We start from the raw sequence: 20,688 nt of genomic DNA, 5'->3' as shown, positions 1-20,688 counted from the left end.
AATGAGACCAAGCTACTTTATCATTCCTCACAAAACCATAGGTATCAGAAGTTAAATCTAATTTTGATAGTATGGCTGAAAGAGTTATCTAACACAGGGAATGGTGGAAAGGTGCAATAACACATGGGGAGAGAGAGAGAGAGAGAGAGAGAGAAATTGAGACGGTAATTGTGGCCTTTTGGTTTCACCACATCCGACAAGAAGAAAGACCTGGAGAGACCACTCTGAGGTAAAGAATGTGACAACCATTTAGCAATATTAATTATCTGATCTTTGACCTCTCTCTGACACAACTCGGAAAAAAGTCCCTGTGGTCCTGATGACTGGGCGTTCTATCTAATGAGGGCTAACCTGGGAAAGCTCAATGTCTTCCACTCTTGACCTAAATTGGATTCAAAACAAGACCCTCATAGAGAAGAGCAAGTGGATAAATCCTCTCTGACACTCAGCCTGGAAAAAAAATGAACCATTGCATTTTTCCTCCATATAAATATTAGGGAAATCATTTAGTTTTTCACAGGAATCCCTTACATTTATTTAAACATTTTGCTAGGATTTAACTACTGGCATGTTATTATTGGTGTCTTATCTTTAAATGATAAAGTTTTAGTTTCTCAAACCTGTGTAGCGTATTTTGAATCCTTTCTTGCTGGTTGCGTGATCAGTTGACCACCGGAGATACAACTGGCTGGTCTTGCTTGTGAAATTCAGCTGCGTTGTGTGGTTTCCACTTAGTGCCACAAGCAAAGGACTTTGGCCTGAAGGTCCTAAGGGTGAAAAAGTCAAGTAAATGGATATTGTTGTGAAATCAGTCTGGTTTCTATGATGACATTTATAAATCTGTTGCTGGAAAAGGAAGTTACCATCAAATATCTCCAGTTCATCAAACTGCTTTTCACTTTGGAACATCTCGACATAGATTGAGATGGTGTAACCAGTTAGGACTTTAATGGTCCAGGAACATGTCTGAGAGTTGGGGTAATTTTTTGGATAACCGGGGCTGAGGATAACTCCAGAAGATGTACTTCGTTCTTCGTTCGCTGGGCACTGAGCTATAAATAAAACAAAGATGAGGAAAAACGAGGAGAGAAGGATGAATTCACTCAGGAAATGAATTAAAATATAAACCACTGTCCTGTATCGCAAAATTGAAATGTAAACACACACACATACACTATGTATATACATTATAGATTAGCACACACTCAGTGCTTCTGCAATAAAAGAAAACCTTTACCGTCCTGAAGCAAATTAATTAGTTAGTTGCTTTGTTTGCATTAACAGGCTTCAATACAGAATGCCATCTGCATGATTTATAACATTTCCATCGTAATTAGTAATGTTATGTGTAAATGGGGCATCATATCTATTAAAACCTTTGTTAGCTCTCTAATTGTATGAATAACAGGCTCAAATTAAAATGATAGCAATTAGCCTCCCTTTTCCCCTTTAGGGGGGATTTAATAAAGTAGGCGGCTATCATGTAATGCTTATATTTACACATAATAACTAAGAATAGCTTAAAACAATGGGAAATTGCTTTATATAGCAAAAAGGGCCATGAACTCCTTCTTTTACTGATGACAGATGCAAATAATAACAGGAAATATACTGTGCTTTCCTTAACGATTACCAGGGGCAATTTAGCAGTGAAGTATCTTTAACAACCGCCGATGTAATGTGCTAAACTCCAGTTTAAGAAACTCATTCCACATGTCAGTGAAAAAAATATGGATCTATTTCTGGGTTCTCTTAAACACAGTGCAGACCAATGAGTTTCACACAGGGATGGGAAGTGGTTCAGCTGCTGCAAGGCGCTATACAGTCACCCCTGTTAGACTCCTGTAACGGCTCGTTTGTTCTTACCCTCACAGGAAGGTGGGGGACCCTCAAACTGCAGGTGCGAGTTGAGTTTACAGGTGAGCTCCTCGCTTCCTAACAACGTAAACCCTGGGAAGCACTGGTACTTTACAACATCTCCTAAAGGTTAAACAAATGCCATGAAAGGTTGATTAATAGTAGAATGAAAAGCAAATATTATTCTTCATGGCTTCCTGATTGATGATTTTACAAGCTTATCAAAGTACATCAAGCGAGTTGATATTAACAACAATACAATAAAATCCCTGATCAATATCCCCTTGAGAAATCAATATATGAAGTTACATTTTAGAATGACACGTCAAATAAAGTCACCCGGTTTATCAATAAACCAAATGTGAAATCTTTGGGACGACTTCAGAGCACTTACCTATTTCATAATCTTGGTCCTCAGAATAAAAATCTGCTTCTTCAACAGATGGAGGAGCCGCACACTTCTTCAAGCGGTACGCTAAACCAACCAAACAAGCAAACAAAAACATACACATTGGAACATAAATATCCATTACCCACACGCAGCCCCTGTTCATGTTACAGTTTCATGTGAAATAGCACATTGGATTATAGCTCACCATGTGTGTGCATCTTTACTAAAGCTCTGTGCAGATTTTGTCTTACTTGACTGAGAATCAATAATTTGTACACCTACACAGGCAACAACTTGTGATGGAAAGATAAAATAGTCTCATGAGTGAATCACTGTCAAAGAAGAGATCTTATTTCATTGATTTGAGATTAATGGGCAGACACAACGTGGGAAAACAAGAGGAAACTCAGTCCTCTATTATGGCAAAGGAATTTATCATTAAATCTGTATGCGGTTGAGTCAAATTACTTGACAAATTGATACATATTGGATTGTAATCTCATGGAAGCTGCTATGCACATCAAATACGACATGCGTGCTATGTCAGCTTTACACGTGATCTTGAAGTGGTTGAAAAGGCAATTTTATAAAAATGCATAACAAACTACATACACAATGCATCTTTCCCACCAGAGAAAAAAAGAAAACATGTCCTTTAAACTGTGCACAGCAGGTAAATGCTTATATATATATATATATATATACACTCACCTAAAGGATTATTAGGAACACCATACTAATACTGTGTTTGACCCCCTTTCGCCTTCAGAACTGCCTTAATTCTACGTGGCATTGATTCAACAAGGTGCTGAAAGCATTCTTTAGAAATGTTGGCCCATATTGATAGGATAGCATCTTGCAGTTGATGGAGATTTGTGGGATGCACATCCAGGGCACGAAGCTCCCGTTCCACCACATCCCAAAGATGCTCTATTGGGTTGAGATCTGGTGACTGTGGGGGCCAGTTTAGTACAGTGAACTCATTGTCATGTTCAAGAAACCAATTTGAAATGATTCGACCTTTGTGACATGGTGCATTATCCTGCTGGAAGTAGCCATCAGAGGATGGGTACATGGTGGTCATAAAGGGATGGACATGGTCAGAAACAATGCTCAGGTAGGCCGTGGCATTTAAACGATGCCCAATTGGCACTAAGGGGCCTAAAATGTGCCAATAAAACATCCCCCACACCATTACACCACCACCACCAGCCTGCACACTGGTAACAAGGCATGATGGATCCATGTTCTCATTCTGTTTACGCCAAATTCTGACTCTACCATCTGAATGTCTCAACAGAAATCGAGACTCATCAGACCAGGCAACATTTTTCCAGTCTTCAACTGTCCAATTTTGGTGAGCTTGTGCAAATTGTAGCCTCTTCTTCCTATTTGTAGTGGAGATGAGTGGTACCCGGTGGAGTCTTCTGCTGTTGTAGCCCATCCGCCTCAAGGTTGTACGTGTTGTGGCTTCACAAATGCTTTGCTGCATACCTCGGTTGTAACGAGTGGTTATTTCAGTCAAAGTTGCTCTTCTATCAGCTTGAATCAGTCGGCCCATTCTCCTCTGACCTCTAGCATCAACAAGGCATTTTGGCCCACAGGACTGCCGCATACTGGATGTTTTTCCCTTTTCACACCATTCTTTGTAAACCCTAGAAATGGTTGTGCGTGAAAATCCCAGTAACTGAGCAGATTGTGAAATACTCAGACCGGCCCGTCTGGCACCAACAACCATGCCACGCTCAAAATTGCTTAAATCACCTTTCTTTCCCATTCAGACATTCAGTTTGGAGTTCAGGAGATTGTCTTGACCAGGACCACACCCCTAAATGCATTGAAGCAACTGCCATGTGATTGGTTGATTAGATAATTGCATTAATGAGAAATTGAACAGGTGTTCCTAATAATCCTTTAGGTGAGTGTATATATATATATATATATATATATATATATATATATATATATATAAAAAAACACTATCTCTGCATCTGCATTTATTTATTCATCAGGCCTGGAAGTTGAAAACCAGACCAGACCAAAACCAGCTGATGAATGACAGAGTGTATAACACAGGATTTCCATTAAATGCAGTCTTAAAAGCAAGGCGCTGAGCTTCGTCTGCCATCGCTTACAGGTTCCTTCAAAGTTTTAAAACAATACTAAACGCGGCCTCTACTTCTTTATCTTAGAAACACAGCTAATCTGGCGGCTCCCACAGGGCCTGGTTAAAAAAAAAAATGCTTCAATAAAACAATACCCTTATAAAAGCCAGTTTGTCGTTATGTATATATCTGCTCTGGTGAAAGACAGTCATGGAAATCCATCGAGCCTAGTTATAGCGGACTGTGATTGAGATTCCCCAAGGCAATGCCCAACTGGCTGGACTGGCTCAACGTGACAATAAAACAAAGATGCCTTAAGTGTTTAATGTTATCAGTAAGAGGCGCATTAGTCCTCAGTGTAATGCCTCGGCCCAGCAGTGCTGCAGTGGGATATGTGTTGAGGGGAATGTTGTCTCTCCCGTTCTACTACAAGGGCAGATAAATAAATAAAACATTCAAGAACCATGGCCCCACCTCCATCCCTCCCATGGAACCCCCCGCCCCCCCAAATAAAAGGTATCTAGAGAGTCGAGGAGAGAAACGTACCGTGAAAATTGAGGACAAAGAATCCACTTGTTGAAAAGTCACTGTGAAACTTAATAAGAACCTGATTGAAAGAACTGTAGGCCGATTCCAGGGCCGTGTTGCCACTGAAAACTCCCAGCTGCGGATAACTCTGCTCTGGCCCATCCCTTACGGAAAACAAAACAAAATGTTTAGGTTAAAAACAATGAATTAAGAAAAAAACGAACACAATGTTTTCGCCAGTATCAGTCACTGAGACCTGTGTGTTACTGTCGAGTTAAGTAGTTCGGGAATTCATTTACATTCAGATCTGACAGGAGATTTCCACTGACGTGTGTGGAATCAGACGCTACGAATAAAGTAATATATGTGACTGACGGTGCGCAGCAATTAGTTTTTTTGGCTTCATTTTAATTGTTTCTGAATATTAATTAACTAAATTGCTTGGAATGAAAAGGCTTGTACGTTATAATGGGCTCCTGCAGTATCTACCATGTTTTTCAATCAACTCAAGAAGCTGGAACAAAGTTTGATTATATGCGGAGCTCAGAGAGTTTATGTAATTGCTCTCATTTGCATCTTAACATAGACAATGTAGGATACATTCACCTGAAATGTAATTGTCTACTAGATAAGCAATTTTAAGTGCATCTCTATTCCATTTTAAATGCTGGGCCTGGGGACAGTTAAAGTGTAATGAGAATACAATTTCTTACAAAAGCAAGTATTTGAGCTTACAGAGGTTGTTAAATTTAAATGATAACATTTTCGACATCGAATGAGATGTGGACATTAGGTGAATCTGAGAGGAAATAAAACAGTCTGCCAATTTAAAAACAAAACGAAAAGCAGATCAACCCTTTCATCACACATTCAAAACATTTCTTAACCTGTACATGGACATATCAAATGATATCAAATCATATCATTATCATACCAGGGGTTGATTCAGACAGGTTCACATCTGTTTATGGGTAAATACAAAACTAATCAACAATCAGAATGTTCATATTTATTTTTATGAAATGATAAAGCGCTCTCACCACACAGCGATGTAGTCAGTGACGGGTTCAGTCTGGAGCAGAGTGAAGTTGATATAAATCCCATGGCCGTGAGGCACTGTAATTAGCCATGTGCAGTCCTGGGAGTTGGGATACTCGTTTGGATATCCGGGGGAATAAATTGTGCCATTCTGGGCCGATACATTGTATCCACAAGGTGCTGAAATATACATATATACACACAAAGTATAGGTTTATGTGGGTGACCCTCAACAAACAAAGAGTTTAATACATGATAAAAGCTTTAATCGTCTCTCCACTGACAGCTGCTGCAGTGGAAGGGCAGGTCTTGTGATCCGCTGACAGAGAGATGCAAAATACTGGGACAAACAGAAACCGAACAAGCTAAAGTACATCGGCCCCGAATCACATGAAACTCGGCAGTCAAAAATACTAATCTGTTCCCACTCAGAAAGTGCACTGGGAATTCAAACTCTAATTCTCTGAAGGAGTTCAAAGCAGGAGTTAGAGTGGAAGAGGAACTTTGCTCAGAGCTGTTGGCCTCAACGATCATTCAATCAATCACTCAATCATTCACTATACAAGTGGCCCTGTACAGCACCGGGGTGAGACTGGGACTGTGCCAAAGCAATGTCATATTCCATATACAGGACAACAGCAGTAGTTACTTATATTTCAAAATACAACACGGTCAAATATAATCATATCAGTCAGTATTTTGTGAATATATGATACGCTATTGATGCATACAATATTGATAGTCATATACGTTGCTACTTTATTATTTGTATTGAGGGTAGCCCTGCATTCTCTTGCTAAAATACCTTTTAATTAAACCTTATAAAGTGTCTAAAAACAATTGGGGTTTACTGTATATATTTTGAAATAATTCTCATCCTCCTAGTTAAAGAGAGTAGCCAGATGCATATTTCAATATTTGTGCCTTTAGGTTGTCCACACTAAATTACAGTGCACAGTTGCACCAAAGAGTAATTCATTAATATCAGAACATTTTTGTCTTAACCTCGACATCCCTCTGGGTGCGAGCGACATGGAAGGCATTTCAACTCTCAACACTCGATCGTATTATCTGTCCTGTCCTATTAGGTATGTTTTGGGTACTTGTGCCAATGCAGGCGTTTTCTCATCGCTTATTACACAAAGCACATTGTCATCCTTCATTTTTTCTACTTCTACTTTTCTACATCTTCTTCTTATTATTTTTGAAAGTACTTCCTTCCTTTCTCATGACAAAGTGCTCATCGTAAGGAACACATCACTACGATAAAATTTTTCCTCGTTATTATCATGTTATTAACGATAATTAGACCAAACTACAATATCAATGCCTGTGCGTTCGTATGTAGGTATATATTTATTAAATCAGCTTCTCTTAGTAGCTCTCAGATTGTGATTCATTGACGTGTTTTATATCTTTAGGGGCATTTCAAAAAGAATCCCAGAGAAAGGTTTTGATCTTATATTTCCCCCCACGGTTCAAGACTGTACTCTTTATTCACAACAACAGTGAATTGTTGATCGTCCACACAAAGGTAAGGCATTTAGAAGACCTTAACCACAGTTTTCCGAGTTGACAGCTTGTATTTTTCTAACCTTTTGATGTTATGCAACAAATTCTTTGCAGCATTCTACCGAGGCCTCTATATTACCAATGAGAAAGGGAACCGGGACTGAGGAAAGGTCCCTAATCCCCGTTTTCATTGTATCCGTCTTGAATATCAAAAACATCAGGCCCGTTCCCTAGCTTCAGTGCTGCACAGCTGTCTTTCAGCGATTCACAACAATTTAACTCAAAATGCTTCGAGCATAAAAGGGCCTTATTGGAAACAAAATGATTTCAAAAGGCTCTCAAACAACACAGTTTAGGGATAACCCCCCTTCTCTTCTTTTGATTTTATTTTCATTCTCATAGCCTCTCAGTAATGACAAGCACACTGTTATTCACCGAAACAGTTATATGAAGGGTCTCTTCACCGTAAATCTGTTGTCAGAAACTGTTTCAGAACCGCGTCTCCGGGATTGAATTTCATTGCTCTTTTCCCTTCAGAAATCTTGATGTGGACGCCTCCCCGCTGAAAGCTAAGCTGATACATGTACACAGACATAATTCTTCACTGTCATTGACTTCAAACCGTGATGTCTGTGCTGCCGCTGAAAAAGGACCGAAACTTAAAGATCTCGGTGTCAGTCTCTGCTACAATGGCGGCTGCGGCGCTGAAGGAAGAACTCAGAAATTCGATTGATTGACAGCTTTGCATCCCCAGGCACTATTTTATACATATTTTAAATAGGCATGGGTCAGCATTATGCTAGAATTAAATACTCAGCCCACGGCCATTATTATTAACAAGTAGAAGAACAAAAAGAAGAAGAAGAGGAGGCAGAAGAAGGATGGAGCGGTACAAACAAAGGGTCACCACTATGGATACTCTCAATGGGCCATCGAACAAATGCATTAATAAGCATACGATTCAATGCTCTCCTTTGTGCTCCGGGGGCTTTCTGAGGTTTCGAACTTCAATGGGTACTAACCTTCACATCGTGGAAAAGGGTAATTCCACTTCCTGTTGATCCCGTGCTGACACGTGAGGACGGAGTGGCCAATCAGAACGTACCCAGGGTAGCACTCAAAGGTTATAGACTGTCCGGCATTATAATCGCTGTTAACGATGTATCCGTTATGAAAAGGAGATGGGTCTTGACAATTTTGTAATTCATATGCTGAAAAACAGAAGTCAAAGATAAATGAGACCATCCATTTTCCCATTCTTGAAACATTTCCCTGGTTTATAAATGTTTTAATTTGTTATTGGTTCAGCACATTTTGGATATTTTTCTTTTGAAACGAATGCAGTGTGAGACCTGGAACAGCCAAAAACTGAAATATGTGATTAAATAACTACACTAAAAACAACTGTCCTAGGAGAGGGCATTAGTACACTTTTGACACCATCATAATAGGCTCATAATTAATTTATTACAATAAATTCCATAAAAAGCTAATAAAATGTGGTATCTTCAAAGGAAACAACAGATAATGAGGGTTGCAAGAAATGGACTACGTTCATTGAGAAATAAGAATAATAAAACATGTCATTGACTTTGTTTGAACTTATTTAAAGGGACTTGAATCAGACATCTGTCAGTCCAGTTCCTTCTCCTGGTGACAGATACATCAGTCATGTCTTGTGTTTATTTAGTCCAAATGCAATTTTCTGTAGAGGGACGCATTAACCACAGAAACAGTCATGAGTTTCCATAGTTTCCACCACATAACAAGTTTGTTGAACAGTAGACGCAGAAACAAAAAATCCAAAATTGATCACAAAAATGTCTTTTTAGGTTCATGCTGTGCCTTTTGTATTAGTGGCATTAACCTCTATAATTTGATTATTTTCCCTCTGATTATGAATGCAAATGTTTGAGATTTTCCACATAAAACAATGCAACCTTGTTTTACCAGCTACTGAAAAAAAATCTATTCATAGCGACTTTTAGATTAAGGACAAGCTGCAGTCGTAGCAGAAAAAAAAGTGTCAATTCCTTATAATATAAATGACTACAAGCCTTGTGCTAGAATTGTGTGACTGCATCTATTTTACAGATTGAGCACTTGGACAGCAAATATCGGATACAAATTAAAACCTATAAATATGTATTCATGTCTGTCAAGCCTAGCCCATGGGCCCTCCAAAGAATTGAGATATGGGTTTAACAAACAAGACCCTGTCTATTTTGGATTGATGGATAGAGGAATTGTTGTCTATGTAAAACCCGTCTCTGTCAGTGAAGTAATGGTGCCGTTTAAGCAGAAAAGCATCTGTCTTTTTTCCTTCTTTAAAAAGAAAAGAAGCTGTGCAATGTATTTCCTAACTATCAGCACTGCATGAACTATAACACTTATTTAAATAATTTAAAGTAGTGTGGCATCATAATGCATAATACCTTGCGAATATATATATATAGAATAACTTTAAAATTGCATCAACGTGTGCCAGCATATTTACCTATCAATTGATTTCAATAATGCTAAGCACAGATCATCGAGGGTCCTCTGTTCACCATCTGATCTGGGTTCAACCCCCGACTTTCAGAAATAACTTATAAATAAGTAAGCACTCAACTAAGAAACCTGCTCATGGTGTTCATCCACTTTTACTCAGTACAGGATTTGACAGGGTATTGACAGAGTATTCAGTATGATTCCCAAATGCAAACACACAAAGTAAATAATCTGAAGGAAACAATCACAAAAGATTTATGACTTAAATGGAACATTTAGCAATAACAAAGAAAATACATTTGCCATATTTTAGATCTAATGTAGGTAAAACGTACAGCATGTAGAGTTAATAACTCTCCTGCAAAAAGCTGTGCGTAATTGCATAATGTTCCGAGAGCAGTGCGTGTTTGAGAGATGCTAATTGACTGAAGGACTGACATCTGAGGAATGTGCGTAATGTGGGTTGCGATGCCGTTGTTCAGTTAGCCAATGAACGATCCCCGTTGAGGGCCTCACCCTTTGGAAACCATTCCGGAGAGAGCTGAGGGAATCTGGGGAGCTTCACTGCTGAGAACAGGGTGTGCTTTCATTTGCTTTGTATTAACCAACGTGGTTGATTTATATAATGTGGTGGCTAGCACACTTTCCAAATCGTAGCCCAGCGCTCATATTTTATTTACGTTGTAGGCTTCCTTTGTTCACAAGTGGAATTAAAGAGGCCCCCAAAGCTTGCGTTTGTATGATGCATGGTGATGGATGATTCAAGCCCCTGTGAGATTCACAGAGACCAACAAATGCTGATTTAATGTCTAATGTTTAATTTCTTTAGGCACTATAATAATCCTAGAACTGTTTGACATCCACTCAAGAAATCAGAGTCTGAAGGAGGCTTAATTTCTCTAGATGTCAACTGACGATTTAGTCCCTAGAGCGTCACGATACAAAATACAAGTGGAACCTTACCTTGGTATGAAAGTTTAAAGCCTTGTCTGTTCTCAGAGTGATCGCTGTAGAAATGAATCACGGTCTCATGCGTTGTGCTCAGTAATGACGGCGGGAGTTGACTTCCACTGAACTGGCCGATCAGGGAGCTAGTGTGGTGCGGCCCGTTGCGTATTTCCAGAAAATCGTGATTGTCCTCCGAGGAGAAGTGTAGGAACTGGATATGAGCACCTGAGAAAAAGGAGCTTGATGTTATTGAGTTCTGGGAGATGGAAAAAACGTACCCGTTCTACAAAGACGCATCTTAAAGCGTCCATTCACATTTCTGCCCCGTAAACCACACAGTGGAGTCACGTTTCATTCGATGGTTTAAAAACAAAATGCAAAAACAATGAAAGAAGGAAACGAATATAGACTCAGGGTCAATATAGATGCGGGGTCAACCTTCAGAGATAAATAGCCTAACCTGGTCTGAATACCCCGAGCCCCTCTACAGCTTTTCTCTCCCTACTCTACTCGAATCGAACAACTACTCGAGGCTTAATCTCTTTTTGAAGAATAGGTAATGGCTGACACACTCCTGTCAAAAATAGATATGAAAAGGAAAATAACATTAAACTTTTATTTTAGTTTTCCTATCCATGTATGGTTCTTGTAGCCACGTTACATAACAGCTATTAGAGCATGCTGTCTTAAATGTGCCTTTTTTTCATATGAAGTAGCGCTGACAGGCAGCACATGAGAAAAGCGGGAGCTTCAAACAATAGGAGGTTTTCACAAAACCATCCGACCGCATTAGCTCCTGTGAAAAAGTCAACAAATCTGTTCGGCTGCTAATTGGGTTGCTGGGCACAGTGATGTTAAGCTTGGATAGAAATATAGGGCAGACAAATGTGAGTATGTATGTCTTGATTTTAATTATTGGATTTTTAATCTCCCACTGTATGTCACAAAAGGCACAGACTGTATCTACTTAAATTGTGTATTTAAATGTCTTGTGTTGTCTCATTCCAACAGGAGTCTTTATAAACTGTTTTATTGTGAAGTGGGTGACACACATACCTGTGATTAATACGCCATTATTGTTTTGTATTATATAAAATACATATACTTTTTGTTACACATGACTTAACCTTGGCCCTGTTACCAAATTCCTACCACAAGAAAATGAATCAGGATATTTCTTTCATATGGAAAACTTGGTGACTTACTTGGCCTTTTTCTTAATACACAATTGTGAGTTGCAGAGACAGAACTGTATTCAAGATGACCTACACATTTGGGATCGTTTGTAAAGGTGAAAGGCCTGAACTCAGGTAACTACAATGATATTACATTTACATATGTGTAGCTGCTCTCTTTCATCCTTAGTGCAGGCTTTTTCTCAAGGTTATGTAATTATTCGATGTTCAACTCGTAATATCGATTGTGGATTGAAAGGATGTCTATCCACAGACGATATTCAGAGAGAGGTATCTGAAATCAAGGAATGGAGGTCTGACACTCCTGCGGTGCTACACAACATTAACTGAAATAAACCCATGACAACATTCGGTGTACTTGTGCTGTTTGGTTTAAAGGTCTTTGTTTGTACACATTGGAGCATTCATGAAGTGATAAATTCTCGGGCTATTTGCAAGAACATGCAGAGGCTCCCAGGCATAGCAAGATGTTTATTTTCCCCTTCTTTCCTCCTCCTTCAGTTTATCTTTTCCAACTGTCAGTATAGCAGAAATCACATTGCAATGGGGCTTATTTATTCATCTGAAATGTATGAATGGACTCAATAGCCATTACCATCGGGATGGACTGGGCGGATCAAGCTATTAGCTAATTCTCAATAGTGGGCTGAGAGGCAAATGAAATTTGATACAGATGAAGACAATAGTCAAGCTAGCCTAGTACCAATAAATATGCATTACAGGGAGAGTACTAATAATGCCTTGTATAATAACAGGCTTTCAACATGCTAGCAAACAGACAGACAGCTCATATGAAATACTGACATTTGACATGACATGTGCATAAACAGAGAGCAGACCGTTGTTATTAAACCCTCTGGTTAAAACAGCCAAACTGTCTGCACTTGGCTAACAGTGTAACCTTGATACGGCTTTATTTCAATTAACTTTCTCACCATATCCAACCGGCAACAAAATCTTCCAGGTGCAGTCAAGATTTCCAGGGTAGTTTCCGGGAAAACCAGGACTCAGGATGACGTCACTCAGGGCATACAGCGTTCCCCCACATCGGGCTGAAATCAACACATGGATGAATGCGAGGATATCAGTAAAAAAACAAAAAACAGAAGCATCATTTTCAGTTCGCCATTATCAAGTGTTCGGGCATGAAGGCATTTCCAGGTGAAATCATTATTTCTTCATGCACTTATTACATACACTGCATGTACATCTGCAGAGGAACAACCATACCTTTAAAATCAATGACAAAGTAGAGGAAGTCTTACCAATGCAGAGGGGAGGAGGGTAATTCCAGCGTCTGACTGTGCCGGGCATACAGGATATATGGGAGTGTCCCTGTGGTTAAAACAATTTACAGAAGATGGCCCAAGAGAACAATTTGGTCACATTCACAGAGTAAGAGCCAAAACTAGTCTAATGAAATGGCCTGTTCTGATAATGTATGCATTTTATGGCGGGTATCAAAATGAAGTAATATGACATTTAAGCCATTTTCGTGTCCAAAAAAGAAGACGAAAGTGAGTTTTATTACAGAGAGGGGTTAAACAAGGTTAAGGAAGAGATGTGTATGACCTCAGAAAAACTAGAACTAATCTCTGCAGTTGCATTTGGAAAGTATGTGAAATGAACGGCACACTGTGCTCTTCTGTTCCCTGCTGTGAAATTACTGAAAATGGGGGTAATTATATGCTATTAGTGGAAAACAACTGCTTTATGATCAAAGGAAAACGTCACACTAACAAGCCATTCCAATATAAATTGAAAATCATACTGCAGCAATACTGTTATTTTCAGGAGAAATGATGGATAGACATTTCTGATATTTGTAATAAAATGGACTTGGACAGTCGAAGCATTATCTAATGAACAGTGTTTTCACTGAATATATTGTCATGTCACTCTCAAAAGAGAATGTTTGATTTTATAGACACACTGGAGTGATTAGAAATGCTACTTTATCGTAATTTCCGACATGGTGAGAGGGAGGCGTAATTGACGCATGGGAATGCTGCCTCGTCATTGGTTGGCTTATCAATTACCCCCTGAGCATTACCACACCCTTTTTAAGCTACCTCTTCTCCCACCCGAAGACAGACTCAAAGACTGGAGAAGCCATTTGAGGTTTATTGAATCGCCAGGCCCCTGGGCTCGAGGTTTTGTTTGAGTTTACTTAAATAAAAGGCTTTTGTATTTACTCTAATTGTGTTTCTACCTCCTGGGTGCCAGCTCAATATATAGACACACACATCGAATGGTGTCTGAAGATCAGTGGAAAAGAAGAAAGATCCTTACCTGTAAAACATATCCTGGCTCACAGTTGAATGACACCACGTCATTCACCATGTATCTGTCTCCGGTCTTCACACCGTTGGCCGGTACTAATGGTTCAGGGCATGTTGTCAGTCCAACAGCTAGATCAATTACAAATCAATGGACAAGAACAATACAATTATAATAAAAAAATAATAATAATAAAAAAAAAAAAAAAAAAAAAAAATAATAATAATAATAATAATAATAATAATAATAATAATAATTATTATTATTATTATTATCATTATCATAGAGTAGAGTATTTAATTTTGCCAAAACAACAAACAGTGAGCCGGGTTTTAGAGGAGACCCCCTTCCTCCACTTTACTGGCAACAGACGCCTCAACAGGGGGCGCTGTGAGTCTGAGGGAAGACGCACTGTGATCAAAACAGCCTGGTGGTACCATAGAGCAGTGGTTCTCAACCTTTATTTAGGGAAGGCACACCCAGACACTTGGAATTATCCTGAGGCACACCACATTATATATTTTTAAAACTGCAGTTTAATCACAGATTGTATTGTTTTTATATTGCTAATTGTACATTTGAAATCAGTGCACCATGCATTCCCAACAGGCAAATCATTACTGACAAAAATACAAAATAGGCCTATCATTATAAACTTATCAGTGCAATTGCAATGGCCAGTCTGAAACAAATTGAGGTTTAGACCGGATTTTTAGAACAGATTTTCTGTTGCAATTTCACCATTTTGTTTCAAGATAAACAATGTATCCATATTTTGACTAAAGACTTTTACTAAAATGTAACTAGTGACTTAAACATGACTTAAATAACATTAAACATTGCAATGAGCACTCCTATTCAAATAGATAAAAAAACACTATACAACAACTGATGTAAGCTAATACAGCATTGTATTCATTTTAAATTATTAATCAAAGTATTAATTCAAATAAAAAATAGGTTAACCTTATTTTGCTAACTAGGCAATATAAAAGCCAAGAAATATCATGTCAGAATACTCAATATATATATAGGTTAAAATAAATAAATAAATAAAATAAATAAATGGATAACCGTTTATTAACAACGCATTGTACGTGTACGTGCTTGAATAGTAATTGAAGATTGAAGTGAAATAAATTTGAAAAAATTGGTTGACAAAATACTTTCTATTGGTTTAGAGGGTTTTAGTAAAACATGTTTTATTGGTTTATAAGTCCTATGTTTGTAAATGGTATGAGTTATGAGCAGGGCCAGACGGAAACTGTGGGGCACGGATATTGAATGAAAAACCGTGGAATCCACTCAAAATCGGAGAATACACTCAAGCTTGCAGGAAATTTATAAAAATAAAACTTAAAACACAATGAGCGCAATTAAAGTATTACTAACTGCAGGGGGGTTTTCAAACCGGTCCTGGAGTACCCCCTGCCCTGCTGGTTTTTGTTCCAACTGAGGTCTTAACTTAATTGAACTAATAAAGCAATATACAGTTATATTAAGGAATTAAGACCTCGGTTGGAACAAAAACCAGCAGGGCAGGGGGTACTCCAGGACCGGTTTGAAAACCACTGACTTACTTTAACATAACAACAACATCCCCCAAGTAACAGCATATCATGCAACACATGCGCTGTAAAATAGTCTCTCATCTGCGTTCTAACCAGTGCGCTCTGGGGCAGCGTGTAATCTGACACCTGAGTTCCAGGGCTTTCAGAGGGTCTTTGGGTTGGCTAGATATTCGTAGAGTCACGGTCTCTGATTGGGTAAAAAATAAAAAAGATCTCTAGGTTGATGACATATACATAGTAACGTCCTTTCCATTGGTCAATGCAATGCCTATATTCTGCAGTTGTGCAAACGCCAGCAAAGACGTAATGTAAACAAACCGCACATGGTTCTTTTCAGCAGAATCTCAACTACACAGCTATAAACGCACATCTCTATCACAGATCGTTTCCCCGTAAATTAAAACTTTGTATTGATTAATATGTATCTAACACAACAACTTTGTTAGTCTATGTAAAAATACCTTCCTATTAGAAGATGTGTGGAAATAATAACAGCAGCAATAAAGCAGACCTGTCAACTCTCACGTATCTTGTATCAGACTCTCGTATTATTATTGTTTCCCAATATTATTACAACTTTTTATAGTCACAATTTCAAATTAACTATAAAGGTTGTGATATCTGTTTCTGAAGGAATATTTTGCAATTACAGCTGTATCTGACCGACAAATATGTTTTTATTTTTCAAATTATATTAATACAATTACAATACGCAATTACAATTGCGTAACAGTTTAGCATATGTGAGCTGCAACGAAAATGCCTATAATGATACAAATAAGTAAGACTAAACTTCTGCAGATTCCGTCTGGGCCTGGCTATGAGCAACATTGTATTAGTTTAGTATTAAAACTTTAGTTTAATATTTCTAATGTGAATGGTATTTGGTAACAGATCAGCATATTGAAAAAAACAAATAAATACAATATGTTCATGGGGCAAACCTATTTAACAATCAGTACTAATTAAAGGTCAGAAATCAACCCAAATGACCCGTGCCAAAAGATGTATATCCTATTTTTAAAAAACAAAGCTTCTAAGGATTTTAACTTTTCTTTTTTTCCACTACGGAGGCTCTTATCCCTGTCTCGGAAACCCTTTGGCATTTCATAACCGCTATGCAGAAGGCCCCGCTCGGCTTGGGATAATTAAAATGCTGCTACAGTCTTCACATGCTCAACACTCAGGATGAACTTGGCATCAATGAGACAGCCTGGTTTTTTATAGCAAGCTTTACAAGATTCCCTCATTCCCTGCAGTTTCTCAGCTTTTAAGACTTACTGTCACCGAGTTATGGATTTATAGATTTTCCTCTCTTTCTATCTTAAATGCTACTTATGCTTCTTTTAAATGACTTGTTGTGAATTGCACAAACAATATAAGGCCCCTGGTGCATTCTGATGTATTTTTGATGTACTTTTTTAATTTATGCATTACTGTTCACATTTTTTAAGTAATGCAAAAACAAAGATAGTCAGATGTCAGCATCTTCCTAAAGAAAGATACTGCACACGCCTAAACTGGTGCCCTATTTAGTTGGGTATGCTGAACAGAAGCCGGCAATTCAATAATGAAACCACACTTAGTCTTTTTAAGGCAGATAAAAAAAGCAGAATGGTTGTACTTGCATAGTCTGATTAGTTTGCTCACGGTCACAGATATTATGTCAATTCAGCCACACAATATGAGGAAGAAACAATTTCTATCTTTTAGGTGCCAAGAACTTAGTGTATGTTATGAAGGAGATTAAGTTGAACATATGAGCATCTTTGTTATATTTTAAATTCAGTTTTGTGGGCTCTGTGGGCACTAGCCTAGATATAATTCTAAAACATGTATAATCTTATAATACTTGTAGCATTTCTTTCTGGCTTCATTTGTCCACTAGATTTAAAATACATGTATTTCCCCACACAGAAAAAAATTACACTCAAAAGTAACAAACTTTTAACATTTTATGGGCCTTCAATTGCCTGCCAGGACCTGCAAGGTTATTTTTAAATACAATCGATGCTCTGGATCACACACCAGTGGCACAATTTCCAGTCCATCTGCTAACATGCTCAAAACTAAGAAGAACCATCTCATTGCCTTTTCAGTATCAATGGTGTACAAATTCTTTCTGATCACATCATAGCATCTTGTGAGTATTACCACAAAGATGGCCTACTTTCAAATTGGCAAGACATTTTTGTAAAAAAATAACTTACTGAAATATCTGCCAGCCCGACCTATTTGAAATGTATTGCCTGCCAGGATTAAGTGTTCTTTCATAAGGTATGGGATGCCGTTCTGGACATTACTGGACTGAGCTGAGTTTAATTGTGTGTGAATTGAATGCATCTGCTTGTTTACATCACAGTATTAGAGATTAATGTTAATCTTCTTCTAAAACTTTGAATATCCGTTTATGTTTTGTTTTCTGTATTCCTCTACAAGTTATACTTCAAAAGCAGAAATGGGAATTTCACAAACAACAACACAAAATGGAAGCTATCACTCAGTGGATGCCACTGTGATTTTTTTTTTTTCGTAGAGATGTATATCTGGGTTTACAGTTTGCATCTCAGAGGAAGGGTAAGACGTTATCTGAACCAGAAAACAGTGCCTCCTCTGACAAAGTGAACACGTGTCATAGCTGATCATTACTGCTGAAACATTGCACTGCGTTACATGGTGAAGTCTTGTAAAATACATACAATGGCTAGTAATAGCACAAAACTAATCACTTGTCAGTCATCTATGCCTAGTAAATGGATGACTGGAACACTGACGGATCTCCTTAATTTTTCATTTCTGTACATTTAAATAAACAATTTCCAAGAGGTAATGGTTAATAGCCAGCATTATGTCCCTTGTTAACTGTTTTTTTTTTTTCAAGGATCTGAACTAACACAGTCAAGCGTATTGATTCAGTCTGCAGGGAATTTCACAGAATTCAGTCACTACTGTATATGTAAATTAAGCAACATTTTTTAGAGAGAAAAAAATATAACACCAAGATTGAAATATTTTTTGCTGTATATCAAGATATTACCATTTTATATCACGTATGGGTTCAATATTACTGTAATGTATACTGTAATAGTCTTACTGTATTCTATTATACAGGAAAGAAAGTTAATTCATCACTGACTTGTGACCTCAGACTATTAAGATACTTCCTCACATTGATTTTATATACTGCAACTACTATTCCAATAAAAATGTATCTGTATCTAAAAGCAAATGGCATTACCATAATACTACAATAATACTGTTTTCTTGTTTATATTTATTTATGTTTGCCAATCATATGCACTGTATTTTGGTAACTGTAAAATGTTCTTGAATTATAACTAATGTTCGAATGTTAATGCTACTGCTCTTCCAACAGCGATCACATTCCTAATCTCTTATCATTTTCCATCTGTGTATCTTTATATGTATTTGTCTCAGATTTCTGTCTAGAGCAGTAACTACATTATGCATTATATTAGACTCAGTGCACTGGTGGTGAAATCACATCTGCAATTGTTGACAATAAAACCCAAATCTTTCCTGAGAGGAAATTGGACCTGGTTGGATTGTATGCACATCAGACAAATGAAGCTTTCAGCAGGATTGTCAGTGTGTGCTGTTCGTTCTTTCCAAAATGACTTGCATTTAAATGTCAGCTGACCAAAAATGACCAACAAACTTCGCTTCATTAAACATTTCTTTTTACTTCAATAAATGTAACAGTTTGCTGACTCTAGTTCGCTGCCCTAACAGGTCTGTTACTTTCTTTATTGCTATTTTGTAATGGAATTGTGACGATAATCCAAATGTGCGGTAATAAACAAAAAAGAAAGGGAGAAAAAAAAGGATTCATACTAAGTACCGTTTTATCTCAACAAATCCGTATGTAAATTCAAAATGGCAAACACTTTTAGTTACTGGTACGCTTCTATTTGAAATTGAAAAGAGGAATAATAACTGGAGGGGAAAAATATACGTACTTTTGTATTCCAGATGAAATCCAGCAGCAACAACACTGATGTCCGTGTGGAAGTGTAGATATAGCTGATTGGACGTACTGTTGAGCAAAGCTGGGGCTGTTGTGCCTACAATAAATGACCAAGGTGCATTTCAAAAACATAAAGGACCGTTTGACAAAATTACTACTGCATTGGGTTAATAAAACAATGGGTATAATTTTCAATTGTCTGAAATTCTGTCTGAGAACTGCACAATGAGACCAATTTTCATACACCCATACACAATACACACAACACAGCTTTATATACTCCTAGTGCTAGACATCAATGAACAATTGTTTAACATGCAGGTACAATCACATTTATCATCAATGTTCAAATCTTTCTACTTGTCAAAATACAATACATTATGTTGCAACTACATGTTATTTTTTCAAATGTAGAGTAAATAAAAGATAAAAGGTCATCTTCAAATTCTCACAATTAGAAAAGTGTATTAAAAACACAATTGTGGTTATTGAGCAATTTTTAAAATTCCAAATCATAAAGTATATTGTATTATATTCTTAACTGTAGTCTGTGAATCCCCGTAGTCAATAAAACCTGGATGACCAATAAAAACTGATAGACTCTGACCTGAATATTAAGGTCATAAATCCATATCTGGATCTTTACTGAATCTCAACACTGAGTGTAACATTATACCATGTGGAAAAGGACTCAGACAATGCACCATTCAGAACAGATCAATAACAAAATACAGTAAGAAATAATGAAAGAAAAAGTTGACTTTAAGCCTCCCACCAAAAA

General features: G+C 37.6%; 1 protein-coding gene across 1 annotated transcript in view; it reads right to left on the bottom strand.

The window, feature by feature from the left end:
• csmd1b (CUB and Sushi multiple domains 1b) overlaps window positions 1-20,688 on the bottom strand; it is a 352,370-nt gene that overhangs the window by 24,918 nt on the left and 306,764 nt on the right. Inside the window, exons 37-48 of the mRNA XM_066696781.1 lie at window positions 19,900-20,004; window positions 14,361-14,479; window positions 13,334-13,403; window positions 13,004-13,120; window positions 10,888-11,097; window positions 8,454-8,642; window positions 5,922-6,099; window positions 4,900-5,045; window positions 2,252-2,332; window positions 1,867-1,980; window positions 864-1,052; window positions 621-767 (exon numbers count right to left, since the gene is read on the bottom strand). Of these exons, the coding sequence (XP_066552878.1) occupies window positions 621-767; window positions 864-1,052; window positions 1,867-1,980; window positions 2,252-2,332; window positions 4,900-5,045; window positions 5,922-6,099; window positions 8,454-8,642; window positions 10,888-11,097; window positions 13,004-13,120; window positions 13,334-13,403; window positions 14,361-14,479; window positions 19,900-20,004 (1,665 nt within the window). The remainder of the gene's footprint in view (window positions 1-620; window positions 768-863; window positions 1,053-1,866; window positions 1,981-2,251; window positions 2,333-4,899; window positions 5,046-5,921; window positions 6,100-8,453; window positions 8,643-10,887; window positions 11,098-13,003; window positions 13,121-13,333; window positions 13,404-14,360; window positions 14,480-19,899; window positions 20,005-20,688) is intronic.

This window comes from Amia ocellicauda, chromosome 23 (assembly GCF_036373705.1).
Source record: "Amia ocellicauda isolate fAmiCal2 chromosome 23, fAmiCal2.hap1, whole genome shotgun sequence".
Classification (NCBI taxonomy): domain Eukaryota; kingdom Metazoa; phylum Chordata; class Actinopteri; order Amiiformes; family Amiidae; genus Amia; species Amia ocellicauda.
The sequence above is the reverse complement of the archived record's forward strand: the minus strand, read 5'-3'. Positions and strand labels throughout refer to the sequence as shown.